This window comes from Oncorhynchus nerka, linkage group LG15, assembly GCF_034236695.1.
Source record: "Oncorhynchus nerka isolate Pitt River linkage group LG15, Oner_Uvic_2.0, whole genome shotgun sequence".
Classification (NCBI taxonomy): Eukaryota; Metazoa; Chordata; class Actinopteri; order Salmoniformes; family Salmonidae; genus Oncorhynchus; species Oncorhynchus nerka.
The window spans coordinates 13,380,506-13,397,839 of NC_088410.1; the positions used below are offsets into that span (position 1 = coordinate 13,380,506).

At 41.7% G+C, this 17,334-nt stretch overlaps 1 protein-coding gene across 3 annotated transcripts in view; it reads left to right on the plus strand.

Annotated features, from left to right (window-relative positions):
- Positions 1–17,334, plus strand: part of LOC135560021 (adhesion G protein-coupled receptor E2-like) — a 39,615-nt gene that overhangs the window by 14,124 nt on the left and 8,157 nt on the right. For 2 of the 3 annotated variants that reach the window (XM_065001009.1, XM_065001011.1), the window contains 10 exons: positions 3,101–3,144; positions 3,274–3,384; positions 3,680–3,833; positions 4,047–4,166; positions 5,459–5,691; positions 6,623–6,799; positions 11,426–11,620; positions 12,302–12,423; positions 13,480–13,575; positions 14,076–14,234. In XM_065001009.1, coding sequence (XP_064857081.1) covers positions 3,101–3,144; positions 3,274–3,384; positions 3,680–3,833; positions 4,047–4,166; positions 5,459–5,691; positions 6,623–6,799; positions 11,426–11,620; positions 12,302–12,423; positions 13,480–13,575; positions 14,076–14,234 — 1,411 coding nt within the window. The remainder of the gene's footprint in view (positions 1–3,100; positions 3,145–3,273; positions 3,385–3,679; positions 3,834–4,046; positions 4,167–5,458; positions 5,692–6,622; positions 6,800–11,425; positions 11,621–12,301; positions 12,424–13,479; positions 13,576–14,075; positions 14,235–17,334) is intronic. The other variant, XM_065001010.1, reaches the window with a different exon arrangement.

Consider the following 17,334-nt stretch of genomic DNA (forward strand, 5'->3'; position numbering starts at 1 on the left):
AAGACTGATCAGAGATGCAGCCAAGAGGCCCATGATCACTCTGGATGAACTGCAGAGATCTACAGCTGAGGTGGGAGACTCTGTCCATAGGACAACAATCAGTCGTATATTGCACAAATCTGGCCTTTATAGAAGAGTGGCAAGAAGAAAGCCATTTCTTAAAGATATCCATAAAAAGTGTTGTTTAAAGTTTGCCACAAGCCACCTGGGAGACACATGTGGAAGAAGGTGCTCTGGTCAGATGAAACCAAAATTGAACTTTTTGGCAACAATGCAAAACGTTATGTTTGGCGTAAAAGCAAACACAGCTCATCACCTGAATAAACCATCCCCACTGTCAAACATGGTGGTGGCAGCATCATGGTTTGGGCCTGCTTTTCTTCAGCAGGGACAGGGAAGATGGTTAAAATTGATGGGAAGATGGATGGAGCCAAATACAGGACCATTCTGGAAGAAAACCTGATGGAGTCTGCAAAAGACCTGAGACTGGGACGGAGATTTGTCTTCCAACAAGACAATGATCCAAAACATAAAGCAAAATCTACAATGGATGGTTCAAAAATAAACATATCCAGGTGTTAGAATGGCCAAGTTAAAGTCCAGACCTGAATCCAATCGAGAATCTGTGGAAAGAACTGAAAACTGCTGTTCACAAATGCTCTCCATCCAACCTCACTGAGCTCGAGCTGTTTTGCAAGGAGGAATGGGAAAAAATGTCAGTCTCTCGATGTGCAAAACTGATAGAGACATACCCCAAGCGACTTACAGCTGTAATCGCAGCAAAAGGTGGCGCTACAAACTATTAACTTAAGGGGGCTGAATAATTTTGCACGCCCAATTTTTCAGTTTTTGATTTGTTAAAAAAGTTTGAAATATCCAATAAATGTCGTTCCACTTCATGATTGTGTCCCATTTGTTGTTGATTCTTCACAAAAAAATACAGTTTTATATCTTTATGTTTGAAGCCTGAAATGTGGCAAAAGGTCGCAAAGTTCAAGGGGGTCGAATACTTTCGCAAGGCACTGTATATCTACATAACATAACATAACATACATCTATATCTAACATAAGATACATCTATATATAACATAACATTACATACATCTATATCTAACATAACATAACATTACATACATCTATATCTAACATAACATATATCTATATCTACATTTACATAACATAACATAACATACATAACATGTTGTTGTATTGTGTTGTGGTGTGTAGTGTTGTTGTATTGTGTTGTGTGTTGTGTAGTGTTGTTGTATTGTGGCGTGTTTTGTGTAGTGTTGTTGTGGTGTGTAGTGTTGTTGTATTGTGGTGTGTAGTGTTGTTGTATTGTGGTGTGTTGTGGTGTGTTGTGTTGGGGTGTGTGGTGTGGTGTGTGGTGTGTGGTGTGTAGTGTTGTTGTGTTGTGGTGTGTTGTTGTGGTGTGTTGTGTTGTTGTGTCGTGGTGTGTTGTGGTGTGTTGTGGTGTGTGTTGTGTAGTGTTGTTGTATCTTGGTGTGGTGTGGTGTGTGTTGTATTTGTATTTATTAAGAATCCCCATTAGTTCCAGTCAAGGCAGCAGCTACTCTTCCTGGGATCCAGCAACATTAAAGCAGTTTAAAAACATTACAAAACATTCACAGCAGGTTTCACAACACACTAAGTGTGTGTCCTTTAGGCCGTTACTCAACTACCACATACAGTATCAACATCCATGTGTACTGCGAATGTTATCATGTGTGTGTGTGCATGTCTGTTATCATGTGTGTGTGTATGTCTGTTATCATGTGTATGTGTATGTCTGTTATCATGTGTATGTGCATGTCTGTTATCATGTGTGTGTGTGCATGTCTGTTATCATGTGTGTATGCATGTCTGTTATCATGTGTGTGTGCATGTCTGTTATCATGTGTGTGTGCATGCCTGTTATCATGTCATGTTATCTGTTGTGTCATGTGTGCATGTGTGTATCATGTCTGTTATCATCATGTGTGTGTGTATGCATGTCTGTTATCATGTGTGTGTGCATGTCTGTTATCATGTGTGTGTGCATGTCTGTTATCATGTGTGTGTGCATGTCTGTTATCATGCATGTCTGTTATGTGTGTGCATGTCTGTTATCATGTGTGTGTGTATGTGTCTGTTGTGTGTGTGTGTGTGCATGTCTGTTATCATGTGTGTGTGTGCATGTCTGTTATCATGTGTGTGTGTGCATGTCTGTTATCATGTGTGTGTGCATGTCTGTTATCATGTGTGTGTGTGTATGCATGTCTGTTATCATGTGTGTGTGTGCATGTCTGTTATCATGTTTGTGCATGTCTGTTATCATGTGTGTGTATCATGTCTGTTATGTGTGCATGTCTGTTATCATGTGTGTGTATGCATGTCTGTTATCATGTGTGTGTGCATGTCTGTTATCATGTGTGTGTGCATGTCTGTTATCATGTGTGTGTGCATGTCTGTTATCATGTGTGTGTGTGTATGCATGTCTGTTATCATGTGTGTGTGTGCATGTCTGTTATCATGTGTGTGTGTGCATGTCTGTTATCATGTGTGTGTGCATGTCTGTTATCATGTGTGTGTGTGTGCATGTCTGTTATCATGTGTGTGTGTGTATGCATGTCTGTTAGTGTGTGTGTGTGTATGCATGTCTGTTATCGTGTTTGTGCATTTCTGTTATCATGTGTGTGTGTATGCATGTCTGTTATCGTGTTTGTGCTTATGTTTGTGTTGCTTCACAGTCCCCACTGTTCCATAATCTTTATCCATTTTTTAAATTTACTTGATGTGGAAGAGATTTCCATGTAGTCATGGTTCTATGTAGTACTGTGTTTCCTGTAGTCTGTTCTGGACTTGGGTATTGTGAAGAGACCTCTAGTGGCATGTCTTGTGGGTTATCTGACTAGTATGAAGATACACATCAATTGTTGTTGTGGTGCAGAAAATACACAGGTGTGTTATTTGTCATTGTGTTTGTGTTGTTGTGCAGGTGGGATTGTTTAGTTGCGTAGGTGTGATTGTGTTGTGTCCTGTTGTGTTATGTTATGTTGTGTTGTGTTGTGCTGTGTAGTGTCGATCCAGGTGTGATGGCAGTGTTTTGTGTTTCCTTCAGTACTGACATGTGACCAGTTTAAAGGGGATGAGACTCCTGGACAGGTGAGTTCAAAACCCAGGCACCTCTGTTTTAAATAATACTTTCAAGAACCATCTTCTGACACTACAATATATGTCCTGCTATAAATGTTTTTACTCACATTAAGTCAATTAACTTCTCCTCGCTCTCAGAATGTCCCAGGTTTAGCTGGTCTCCTGTCTCTGATGAGGAACAGCTGTCTGGCGTTAAGTAACTCTGGGGAAGCAGCCAGAGGGAGAATGACTGGAGAGATGTTACTGGAGGTAAACCAGTACACACACACACACACACACACACACACACACACACACACACACACACACACACACACACACACACAAAAACACACACACACGCGCGCACACACACAGACACACACACACACACACAGACACACAGACACACACACACACACACACACACACACACACACACACACACAAAAACACACACACGCGCACAAATGCACATCCACACACGGTGCAATCATGCATCCATGTAAACATATACACCTCGTTCACTCACTTCCTGTTTCCTGTTTCTACTTCCTGTGTGTAGAATGTCTTCACGCAGATAGACAGTTTCCTGTCTCAAGGTATCCTAAGCAACAGCCGTGAGGTGAGTAGGTTGCTCGGCGCTGTGGAGGACGCCATGAAGCTCATAGCGCCGCAGCTCAGAAATAACCACACCACCATGGAAACAGACCACACAGGTAACACACACACACTCCTGAACACACACACACACTCCTGAACACACACAAACATGCACACACACACACACACACACACACACACACACACACACACACGCACACACGAACATGCACACACACGAACACACACACACACACATGAACGCACATACACTCCTGAACACACTCACACACATCCTCCTTCACCTTTTACCTGGTCCTTGTACACAGAGGCTGAGATTGCATTGAGGAGGGGACAGACTCCGCCAATTGGGCCAATCAGCCTGGCCAATGACAACGCTCGACTGGACACCAGCTGGGAGACAGCCACCGGCAACGGGACGTACCCAGGTAGGCTACTCTTCATCATCATCATCACCATCATCACCATCATCTCGGGCCATTCCTCACAGACCTCAATTATTAAGCTATTTTTATTTATGGTAGTGCACATGTACCGCAGGTCACTGTGGACCTGTTCCCTCAATCGATTTTGGTTAATACACAAAGTAAAAGCCTCCTAGTGAATCTGTTTAGAATAACCAAGCTCCTATTATTGATATATAAGTATTTAGAACATCAAGTCAAAGATATCTTAAATCATTCCCCCACATTTGTGAATAAAGATCTCGTCACCACCTCTGTTGTGTACCAGTTCACCACTGGCCTGAAATAAACCCTCAATTCAGAGGTCAGGTCTTTGTCTTACGGATCCTGGATCTGCCCGTGCACGGTTTTCAGCAGTTCCTTGGGACGACAGAGGCAGGTATTGAGATCCGGCTCGAAGGACCAAATTGTTACGAGAATTATGTTCTCGATATTCATAATCCAATTCAATTAAACTACTCGGTCTGCAACCCCGAATTTGTAAGATACTGGTTGAATGAAACAGACGGAGGCCCAGCTAAAATAGTCAAAATGTTTATTCACGACAGCGCACATACTTTCACACACAAACAGATTTTATCACACAAACAGACTCCTTACGCACATACTTTCACACACAAACAGACTCCTTACGCACATACTTTCACACACAAACAGACTCCTTACGCACATACTTTCACACACAAACAGACTCCTTACGCACATACTTTCACACACAAACAGAATGTATCCTACACACATACTGTCTCACTACCCAGCCGACAGAGATTAGGGAGACCTTGAGACATTGAGACGTACTCCCTGTCCTCTCCCAAATCTCTAGTCAGGTTGGCACTGAATTTGTCTCAGACAGTCTGTGTTTAGGATACTATAAAGTCTTATTGTACAGATATATTGTTTTACCCTAATTCTGACTAAAACTACACTCACAAATATATAATTTTACTGACTAAAACTACACACATCATTAGAATAATTTCATGACTCTCATCAATTTCATACAATTATATGGTTTCAGGGTGGAATATTCTAATCATTCATTTAAACATATGAATTCCCTCAACACTAAGTACTCTAACTTTTAGTACCAATAACTTTCCAAAACTACCAATGTTGCCCAGAAATCTTGGATTCTGGATTTTCTGTTTATTCCCTCTTTATTCCTGGAATCTTCCAACCAGGAAACCTGAAAAATCTGAGAATTCTGGGAAAGGTACAAGACATTCTGGTAACTTGTTTCTTTCTGTGCTTCACAGGTTTCGCTCTGGCTGGGTTGGTGTGTTACAAGACAGTGGAGAGATATGTCAACGACTCCTTCCAGTACCTCACAGACACAGACACAGACACAGACACAGACACAGACACAGCAACCGCCACAGCATCAAAGCCTAACTACCAGATCAGTTCCAAGGTGGTAACAGCTTTTGTCAGTAACCCAGCAACAGACCAACTCACCCAGCCTGTCATCCTCACCTTCAAACATCTACAGGTATCATTTAATAATATTATAATAGCTGATGTTAATATATGATGTATGTAAATATAACACAATATTGTATATTATAATAGCTGATGTTAATATATGATGTATGTAAAAATTGTAACATAACACAATATTGTAACATATTATAATTGTACATCTACAGCTAGGACTTTTTCATATCCTGACAATGGCCTAACATAATCACGATGGCCTAAAATAATCACGATGGCCTAACATAATCACGATGGCCTAACATAATCACGATGGCCTAACATAATCACGATGGCCTAACATAATCACGATGGCCTAACATAATCACGATGGCCTAACATATCCACGATGGCCTAACATAATCACGATGGCCTAACATATCGATGGCCTAACATAATCACGATGGCCTAACATAATCACGATGGCCTAACATAACATAACATATCGACGATGGCCTAACATATCACGATGGCCTAACATAATCACGATGGCCTAACATAATCACGATGGCCTAACATAAACGATGGCCTAACATAATCACGATGGCCTAACATAATCACGATGGCCTAACATAATCACGATGGCCTAACATAATCACGATGGCCTAACATAATCACGATGGCCTAACATAATCACGATGGCCTAACATAATCACGATGGCCTAACATAATCACGATGGCCTAACATATCCACGATGGCCTAACATAATCACGATGGCCTAACATAATCACGATGGCCTAACATAATCACGATGGCCTAACATAATCACGATGGCCTAACATAATCACGATGGCCTAACATAATCACGATGGCCTAACATAATCACGATGGCCTAACATAATCACGATGGCCTAACATATTGACACTCTTGCTGCCTTCTGAAATGAAGAAACATTTCTCTAAGAAGTGCTTAGCCTCTCTCTCTCTCTCTCCCCCCCAATCCCAGGTGAGGGCAGAGTCATCAGAAATGAACTATACCTGTGTGTTCTGGCGTGTCCATGAAGAGGGAGGGGCGTGGTCAAGTCATGGCTGTACCAAAGTCACATCTAACGCTACACACACCGTGTGTTCCTGTTCCCACCTTAGCAGCTTTGCTGTTCTCATGGCCCTCTACCCTGTAAAGGTACACACACACATATATATATATATACACACACACACACACACTGGATGATGTCAAGTCGGTTAGGAATTCTACTTTGTGCATGACACAAGTAATTTTTCAAACAATTGTTTACATACAGATCATTTCACTTATAATTCATTGCATCACAATTCCAGTGGGTCACAAGTTTACATACACTAACTTGACTGTGCCTTTAACTGAGGATAGCTGAAGATGCTTAACATTAACTGAGGATGGCTGAAGATGCTTAACATTTAACTGAGGATAGCTGAAGATGCTTAACATTAACTGAGGATAGCTGAAGATGCTTAACATTAACTGAGGATAGCTGAAGATGCTTAACATTAACTGAGGATAGCTGAAGATGCTTAACATTAACTGAGGATAGCTGAAGATGCTTAACATTAACTGAGGATGGCTGAAGATGCTTAACATTAACTGAGGATAGCTGAAGATGCTTAAAATTAACTGAGGATAGCTGAAGATGCTTAACATTAACTGAGGATGGCTGAAGATGCTTAACATTAACTGAGGATAGCTGAAGATGCTTAACATTAACTGAGGATAGCTGAAGATGCTTAACATTAACTGAGGATAGCTGAAGATGCTTAACATTAACTGAGGATGGCTGAAGATGCTTAACATTAACTGAGGATGGCTGAAGATGCTTAACATTTAACTGAGGATAGCTGAAGATGCTTAACATTAACTGAGGATAGCTGAAGATGCTTAACATTAACTGAGGATAGCTGAAGATGCTTAACATTAACTGAGGATAGCTGAAGATGCTTAACATTAACTGAGGATAGCTGAAGATGCTTAACATTAACTGAGGATGGCTGAAGATGCTTAACATTAACTGAGGATAGCTGAAGATGCTTAAAATTAACTGAGGATAGCTGAAGATGCTTAACATTAACTGAGGATGGCTGAAGATGCTTAACATTAACTGAGGATAGCTGAAGATGCTTAACATTAACTGAGGATAGCTGAAGATGCTTAACATTAACTGAGGATAGCTGAAGATGCTTAACATTTAACTGAGAATAGCTGAAGATGCCTAACATTATTAACTGAGGTCTTTGTCTTAAATGGTGCAGATGGGTCTTCAAACCAAACTAGCTAACTTTGTTAACAGGGTAATTCTCTCTTTCCCTCCCTCCCTGCATCTTGATGTTATACAGTGGTGATTTTAGCATGTTAATCTTGGGGGGAAAACCCAGATAAATGTGGGATGCATGTCAGCAAGCCACTACACAACACAACACTAAACAATACATGAATTGCACTATAATGGTGAGAAACGGTGACCACAAACTGTTAGGGCCTACATAAAGCTGTCCCAACAGCAGTCCAAACACCTTACCACTGCTACACCTGGCTTTCAGCTGAGCCTTGTCTGGCAGCGAAACAGTTTATTCAGCCTCATTTTACTGCCTTTAAAAAAAAGACATAGCCGATATGGCTGTCTTGCTTAAACAAAATTGGTTTCTACTGACAATTGAGATGTACAAACTATGGCATAAGGGGACGACAAGCGGATAAGAGGCCATTTTGATTAAGACATTAATGAGCGACGACGGACGTGGTGAATATAACTATTTGTTCAGCAATTTTGAAATGTACATTGATAGAATTCAGAACATGGGCCATTCTTGCAGTGTTCTCCCTCTACACCAAATCAGAACCATAGGATAAATAAAGGGGGCATATAGACAATGAAAGCTCTTACAATATTCAATGATGACATTTCTCTAAAACAGGTTATAGGCTACATGTGCACCACCAAGTCAGAACAGTAGGCAAAATAAAGAGGTGAAAATAGACCAAATTACTAGGGTGAGGCACATTGAACGCCATTTGGGTCTTTGATGTCAAAAAAGATACACTTCAAATAACACTCTTCTATTATAGAATGTTGTGTGTGCTGAGTTCGCGTGTATGTGCCAAGTGCCACCACTACTATCAGTAGCATTGTCAAAACTATACACAAAAAGTAATAAAGTAAGCACACCGGCCACGAATGATATGTTTACAATCCTGCGTTGTTACAAATAGGCCACATTATTAAGGTGAGGCACATGGGCAAATAACAGCTTACTACACAACATACACTTAGTACTACATGCTTAGCTACAGTATACATATCGCCCTGGCATATTACATCATTTATACAGCAGCATACCAGACATTTTTGGACTCATCTTATGAAGGTGGCAGGGCTTTACTTTGTGAGCAAATTTTATCATCAAACTTTGTCATCAAAGTCTGGCATTCTCTGGATTTATGGTGGGAACCCTGAAAAAAAACCACACACAGCCAGTCCATTGAAATCAAGCTAAAGATTGCTTTGCATTGCTTGCAGTTAGCCACTGATTCCTTACAAACCACTTACTGTTGGGTTAAGATGGCGCTGGAGAAGAAGACAGACGTTTTACGTTCCCCCAACCGATTGTGTTTTTTTGTTTGTTTATTTACATTTGAATGACCTGTATTCCGCCATAAGCAAACTCAGAGTTGACACTCCTAGTACCTGGGGACTTCAATGCAGGGAAACTTAAATCCATTTTACCAAATTTCTATCAGCATGTTAAATGTGCAACCAGAGTGAAAAAAAACTCTGGACCACCTTTACTCCACACACAGAGACACATACAAAGCTCTCCCTCGCCCTCCATTTGGCAAATCTGGTCATCATTCTATCCTCCTGATTCCTGCTTAGAAGCAACAATTAAAGCAGGAAGCACCAGTGACGAGATCAATAATAAAGTGGTCATATGAAGCAGATGCTAAGCTCCAGGACTGTTTTGCTAGCACAGACTGGAATATGTCCCTGGATTACTCCGATGGCATTGAGGAGTATACCACCTCAGTCATTGGCTTCATCAATAAGTGCGTCGATGACGTCATCCCCACAGTGACCGTATGTACATTCCCCAACCAGAAGCCATGGATTACAGGCAACATCCGCACTGAGCTAAAGGCTAGAGCTACCGCTTTCAAGGAGCGGGACTCTAACCCGGAAGCTTATAAAAAATCCCGCTATGCGGGATGAACCATCAAACCGGCAAAGCATCAATACAGCACTAACATGAAAGCCAAACCGGCTGCGCGAGTGGTGTTCTGTCCTCCCACACCAAAGGCGATCGACACGCAGGTTAAATATCAAAACAAACTCTGAACCAATTACATTAATTTGGGGACAGGGCGAAAATCATTAAACATTTATGACAATTTAGCTAGCTAGCTTGCACTTGCTAGCTAATTTGTCCTATTTAGCTAGTTTGCTGTTGCCAGCTAATTTGTCCTGTGATATAAACATTGAGTTGTTATTTTACCTGAAATGCACAAGGTCCTCTACTCCGACAATTAGTCCACACATAAAACAGTCAACCGAATCATTTCTAGTCATCTCTCCTCCTTTTGGCATTTTCTTCTCTTGACTTTATATTGCAATTGGCAATATTTCATAGATTAGGTGCATTACTGCCACTGACCTCGTTCATCTTTCAGTCACCCACGTGAGGATAACCAATGAGGAGATGATACACGGGTACATGCTTCTATAAACCAATGAGGAAAGGCAGGTCTTGCAGCGCGATCTGCATCACAAATAGAACTGACTTCTATTTTAGCCTTTGGCAATGCAAATGCTCGTTGGCACGCGCGAACAGTGTGGGTGCAATAATTTAATAATATAGATTTTTACATTTATTTTGCAACTCTTGCGCACGCTACGCGAGCAGTGTAGTCAGCCTGTAAGATCGAATCATACTACACCGACTCTGACACTCATCGGATGTGACAGGCCTTGCAAACCATTACAGACTACAAAGGGAAGCACAGCCGAGAGCTGCCCAGTGACACGAGCCTACCAGACAAGCTAAACCTTTGTCTCTTATTCTTATCCATATATTTTTTAAACTGCATTGTTGGTTAGGGGCTCGTAATTAAGCATTTCACAGGTCTGTTGTATTCGGAGCATGTGACTAATAAAATTTGATTTGATTTGTTGAATTTGCGATTTTCCCACTTGTTGTGTAATCTTTATGTCCAATGGCCGATGAGCACCGATACGTTTTATCTACAATTTCTCTTCATTATTTCCCTTCATATGACAAGGATTAAAAATGTCTACTTGATTCATGATCATGACTGCTAGCTAAGATTTTGAAAGTAAGATGTTGACATGATCAGTCCAATCAAAGCCATTGTACATATAATGTGATTTGACGTCATTTTATCTGTGGCCAATGATCTTGAGCATTATTGAAAGGGGACTTGTAATTTAATTCTATGGCAGGACCCAAAGGGCTGCAATTTTGGATGTCTACCCTTACTAAGGACTTAAACTTGGCGATGATGTAGTGTCCCCATGAGTGACAGAATACTGAGCCAATCACGGCGCAATGCTCCTATTTTCTGCTGTCTCACCACACCACCACATAAAGCACTGAGCTGAAACACCTGCGTTCTGGAGCTGCATCACAGATATATTATATATTATATGTTTTTTTTTATATATATTTTTTTTAATAGTTTGCAAACTGATATGTGACACGTATTAATGGCAAAATAATAATCTCTCTCTCTCTCTACCTCTCTCTCTCTCTCTCTCTCCAGGATACATTTGAGCTGCGTCTGTTGACGTGGCTGGGTCTGTCGGTGTCTGTGGTGTGTCTGTTGCTGTGCATCCTGACATTCTGGCTGTGTCGGTCCATCCAGGGGACACGCACCACCATCCACCTCCACCTCTGTGTCTGCCTCTTCATCGCTGACCTCGTCTTCCTCAGCGGTATCTCTCACACACAGAGCAAGGTGGGGATAAACATGTGGGAAGTGTGTGTGTGTGTGTGTGTGTGTGTGTGTGTGTCAATCTAACGATGAAGGTATATTTATCTTTATAATATTTCACTTTGAAGATTTGCTGTTCTAAAAATACATATAACTTATATATACATATACAAATAACTTTTACATACAGTCAGATCTGAATTTGAGTTTGAATGAAAGTTTTTGAAGGTTAAATTGGACTTTTATCCCTTTCATCTCTCCTCCTCCCCCTCTCCTCTCCACTCCCCTCCTCTTCTCTCATCCTCCCTGTCCCCCCTCTCCTCTCCACTCCCCTCCCCCTGTCCCCCATCTCCTCTCCTCTCCTCTCTCTCCTCTCCTCTCCTCTCCTCTCCTCTCCTCTCCTCTCCTCTCCTCTCCTCTCCTCTCTCCTCTCCTCCTCCCTGTCCCCCATCTCCTCTCCTCTCCTCTCCTCTCCTCTCCTCTCCCTCTCCCTCTCCTCTCCTCTCCTCTCCTCTCCCCTCCTCCCTGTCCCCCATCTCCTCTCCTCTCCCTCTCCTCTCCTCTCCTCTCCTCTCCTCTCCTCTCCTGTTCCCCATCTCCTCTCCTCTCCTCTCCTCTCCCTCCTCTCCTCTCCTCTCCTCTCCTCTCCTCTCCTCTCCCTCTCTCCTCTCCTCTCCTCTCCTCTCCTCTCTCCTCTCCTCTCAGGGAGGATGTGGGTTTGTAGCAGGTCTCCTCCACCTATTCTTCCTAGGATCCTTCAGTTGGATGTTGTTAGAGGGGGTTCAGCTCTACCTCATGGTGGTCCTGGTCTTCAACACTACCATAAGGTATTGGATATATTTACTCTATGGTTATAAATGATTATGCGTTAGTATATATTTAGAGTATATATTTGTATTTATTTGTATTATACATTTATGTTTAATTCATTTAGATACGGAATGTCTGTATTTATATTATTTCCTAATCTATTATATATTTTCATTATACACTACCATTCAAAAGTTTGGGGTCACTTGGAAATGTCCGTGCTTTTGAAATACAGTGTAGACATTGTTAATGTTGTACATTACTATTGTAGCTGGAAACTACTGATTTTGTAATAGAATATCTACATAGGCGTTCAGAGACCCATTTTCAGCAACCATCACTCCTGTGTTCCAATGGCACGTTGTGTTAAATAATCCAAGTTGATCATTTTAAAAGGCTAATTGATCGTTAGAAAACCCTTCTGCAATTATAGTCCTAACTGGTGCAAAACACAGAGACAGGAAACAATCACCCACGAAATACCCAAAGAATATGGCTGCCCAAATATGGTTCTCAATCAGAGACAACGATAAACACCTGCCTCTGATTGAGAACCACTCTAGGCAACCATAGACTTACCTAGAATACTATACTAAACACAACCCCATAAAACCCCTAGACAAGACAAACACATAATCACCCATGTCACACCCTGGCCTAACCACAATAACAAAGAAAACACAAAATACTAAGGCCAGGGTGTGACACCCCCTTTTCTCCCCAATGTCATGGTATCCAATTGTTAGTAATTACTATCTCGTCTCATCGCTACAACTCCCGTACGGGCTCGGGAGAGACAAAGGTTCTTCTTACTGTAAACCTCTGTATCTGTATTTCATGAAGCTCGTTGATTCTTCTTCTTATTGTAAACCTCTGTACCTGTATTTTATGAAGCTCGTTGATTCTTCGTCTGACTGTAGACCTCTGTACCTGTATTTTATGAAGCTCTGTGATTCTTCGTCTTACTGTAGACCTCTGTACCTGTATTTTATGAAGCTCTGTGATTCTTTGTCTGACTGTAGACCTCTGTACCTGTATTTTATGAAGCTCTTTGATTCTTCGTCTTACTGTAGACCTCTGTACCTGCATGCTGTGGGATATGGACTGCCACTGACTATAGTCATCATCTCTGCTATCACCTACCCAGATGGATATGGTACCACACAACAGTGAGTCTGAGTCTGTGTGTGGGTGTGTGTGTGTGGGTGTGTGGGTGTGTGGGTGTGTGCGTGCGTGTGTGTGTGTGTGTGCGTGTGTGTGTGTGTGCGTGCGTGTGTGTGTGTGTCTGCGTGCGTGTGTGTGCGTGTGTGCGTGTGTGTGCGTGTGTGTGCGTGCGTGCGTGTGCGTGTGCGTGTGTGTGTGTGTGTGTGTGTGTGTGTCTGCGTGCGTGTGTGTGTGTGACAGAGTGTAGCGAATCTGTCCCATATAAATAACCTGTCAGCTGCTGGTTGTCTCTGGACAGAGGTTTTCTTCAACATAATTTTAACATGTAAATAACACCAGATAACATAATTCTAACTTTAATATAACCTTATTCTAACTATATCCACTTGGTGTGTAATCTGTTAGTTGTCTCCAGAGAAAGATCCTTGATTGAACCTAACTTAAAATGAACAGAAATATAACATGTTTTTAACCTAATTCTAACGTTATCCTCTCTGTGTGTCAGCTGTTGGTTGTCTCTGGAGAGAGGATTCATCTGGAGTTTCTTCGGCCCAGTGTGCACCATCATCTTCCTCAACGCATTCATCTTCATCATCACTGTCTGGAGGCTGGCCCAGAAGTTCTCTAGTCTCAACCCTGACCTCTCCAACCTACACAAGATCAAGTAAGGGGTGTGTGTGCGCGTATGTGTGTGTGTGTGTGTGTGTGTGTGTGTGCGCGTGCGCGTGCGTGTGTGTGTGTGTGTGTGTGTGTGTGTGTGTGCGTGCGTGCGTGCGTGCGTGCGTGCGTGCGTGCGTGCGTGCGTGCGTGCGTGCGTGCGTGCGTGCGTGCGTGCGTGCGTGCGTGTGTGTGTGTGTGTGTGTGTGTGTGTCCCAAAATAAAATGTAACAATTGACATTTTCTTTTCTGCTGTATTGAAACCCCCAAAATAAAAACCGTTTTATTGAAAGTCTCCCCTACGGCTGTAAACAGAGACTATTTCACAGAGAGGCTTTGTTCACTCACACTCCATAAAACAGTGAAAAATGGTTTCTCTTACAAAAGGACACATCCATCTCCAACATCTTAGTGAGTGACAGATACGAAAGCATTAACTGCAATGATACCATGTCATACATGTTATACAACCAAGTATGATACCATGTTATACATGTTATACAACCAAGTATGATACCATGTTATACATGTCGTACAACCAAGTATGATACCATGTTATACATGTCGTACAACCAAGTATGATACCATGTTATACATGTCGTACAACCAAGTATGATCAAAAGCTTAACTTCTTGTTAATCCAGCCGCTTTGTCAGATTTCAAAAAGGCTTTACGGCAGAAAGCATACCATGCGATTATCTGAGGACAATTTTTTCCCATTGTCTCCTCATCCCCTAGGTACACTCCAAGATACTTAAAACCTATCTAGCACCATTCCCATTGTCTCCTCATCCCCTAGGTACACTCCAAGATACTTAAAACCTATCTAGCACCATTCCCATTGTCTCCTCATCCCCTAGGTACACTCCAAGTTACTTAAAACCTCCCTTGCACCATTCCCATTGTCTCCTCATCCCCTAGGTACACTCCAAGATACTTAAAACCTCTCTAGCACCATTCCCATTGTCTACTCATCCCCTAGGTACACTCCAAGATACTTAAAACCTCCCTTGCACCATTCCAACCCCCTTGGCAAAGCCATGATCCCTCCAGACCATTTCCCATTCTGTAAAGCACAACTTTTTATCCCAATTGACCTTTCTAGATTAAACCGATCAAACATGAGACTCAAACTATCCACCTACGCTTGATTTTTCACCAAAATAACTCCATCATCAGCATATGCTGAGAGAGGAACAGGAGGAATATCCTCTGAAAGGTTCACCACTTCAATGCGACGTCTAATGCTATTTAGTAGTGGCTCTATAGCGATGGCATACAACATTCTGGACAATGAACACCCTTGTCTAGTTCCTCTACACACTTTAAAAGGAGCACTGGACAACGAACACCCCTGTCTAGTTCCTCTACACACTTTAAAAGGAGCACTGAAGCCACCGTTAACTTTCAATACTCTTTCAATGTCACCATATATCACCTTGATCAATAAAACCAGAACTGAAGCTTATAGCCTCAAAGGAGTGCCATAGGTATTTATGTTCAACTCGGTCAAATGCCTTTTCCTGATCAATTGAAATTAGACCAGCGTCCAGCCCAATCGCCCTAGAGACATCCCAAAAATCCAGATTCAGGGAAATGTTATGTTAGGATAGCGCCTAGCCACAGAAAACCATACAGACATTTTCCAGCCAAGGAGACGGCTCACAAAAGTTAGAAATAGCGATTAAATTAACCTGTTAGTCCTATAGGGGCAGTATTTCATTTTTGGATAAAAAGACGTGCCCGTTTTAAGCACAATATTTTGTCATGAAAAGATGCTCGAATATGCTTGGAATTGATAGCTTTGGAAAGAAGACAGTCTTACGTTTCCAGAAATGCAAAGATTTTCACTGTGAGTCCCTTAGAACAAATGTTTCGGGCAAAACCAAGATGTATGACCGACCAGGAAATGCACAGGATTTCTGAGGCTACGTTTTCCATGATCGCCTTATATGGCTGTGAATGCGACAGGAATGAACGGACTCTTTCTCTTGTTTCCCCAAGGTCTCTGCAGCATTGTGACGTATTTGTAGGCATATCATTGGAAGATTGACCATAAGAGACTACATTTACCAGGTGTCCCGCTAGGTGTCTGCGTGGCAATTGGTGCGCAAAAGTCAGGTCCCGGTATTTTTCCATTCAAATCTCAGAACAAACCAGGCTACAAGGACGGTGCTTTCAATGGAGAGAAATATGACAAACCACCTTCAGGATTGATTCAAACAACGTTTTCCATGTTTCAGTCGATATTATGGAGTTAATTCGGAAAAAAGTTTGACATGTAGGTGACTGAATTTTCGGTTAGTTTCGGTAGCCATATGCATAGTAACAAAAGGGAACGATGTGTCCTACACAAGAATCTTTCAGGAAAAACTGGACATCTGCTATGTAACTGAGAGTCTCCTCATTGAAACATCTGAAGTTCTTCAAAGGTAAATTATTTTATTTGATTCCTTGGCTGGTTTTTGTGAATATGTTGCGTGCTAAATGCTAATGCTAACGCTAAGCTAGCTATCACCACTCTTACACAAATTAGTGATTTTCTCTGGTTCTAAAGCATATTTTGAAAATCTGAGACGACAGGATTGTTAAGAAAAGGATAAGCTTGAGAACAGGCATATTTATTTCGTTTCATTTGCGATTTTTAAAAATCGCTAACGTTGCGTTATGCTAATGAGCTTGAGGCTGTAGTAACGATACCGCATGCGGGATGGGGCGGACTAAGAGGTTAATCACTAACCTTAGACGATGTTCATCTGGTGGACTCCATGTTGCACAATAAATGTATGTTTTGTTCAATAAAGTCGCTCTTTATGTCCAAAAACCTCAGTGTAAATTGACGCGTTATTTGAGACAATGCATTACTGAACATAACATCCGATTAAATTGCAGAGAGCCACATCAAATTACAGAAATACTCATCATAAACATTGATAAAAGATACAAGTGTTATACATAGGATTGAAGATAAACTTCTAGTTAATCCAGCCGCTGTGTCAGATTTCAAAAAGGCTTTACGGCGAAAGCAAACCATGCTATTATCTGAGGACAGCACCCCATCAAACAAACACAGACAATCATAATTCAACCCGTCAGGCGCAACACTT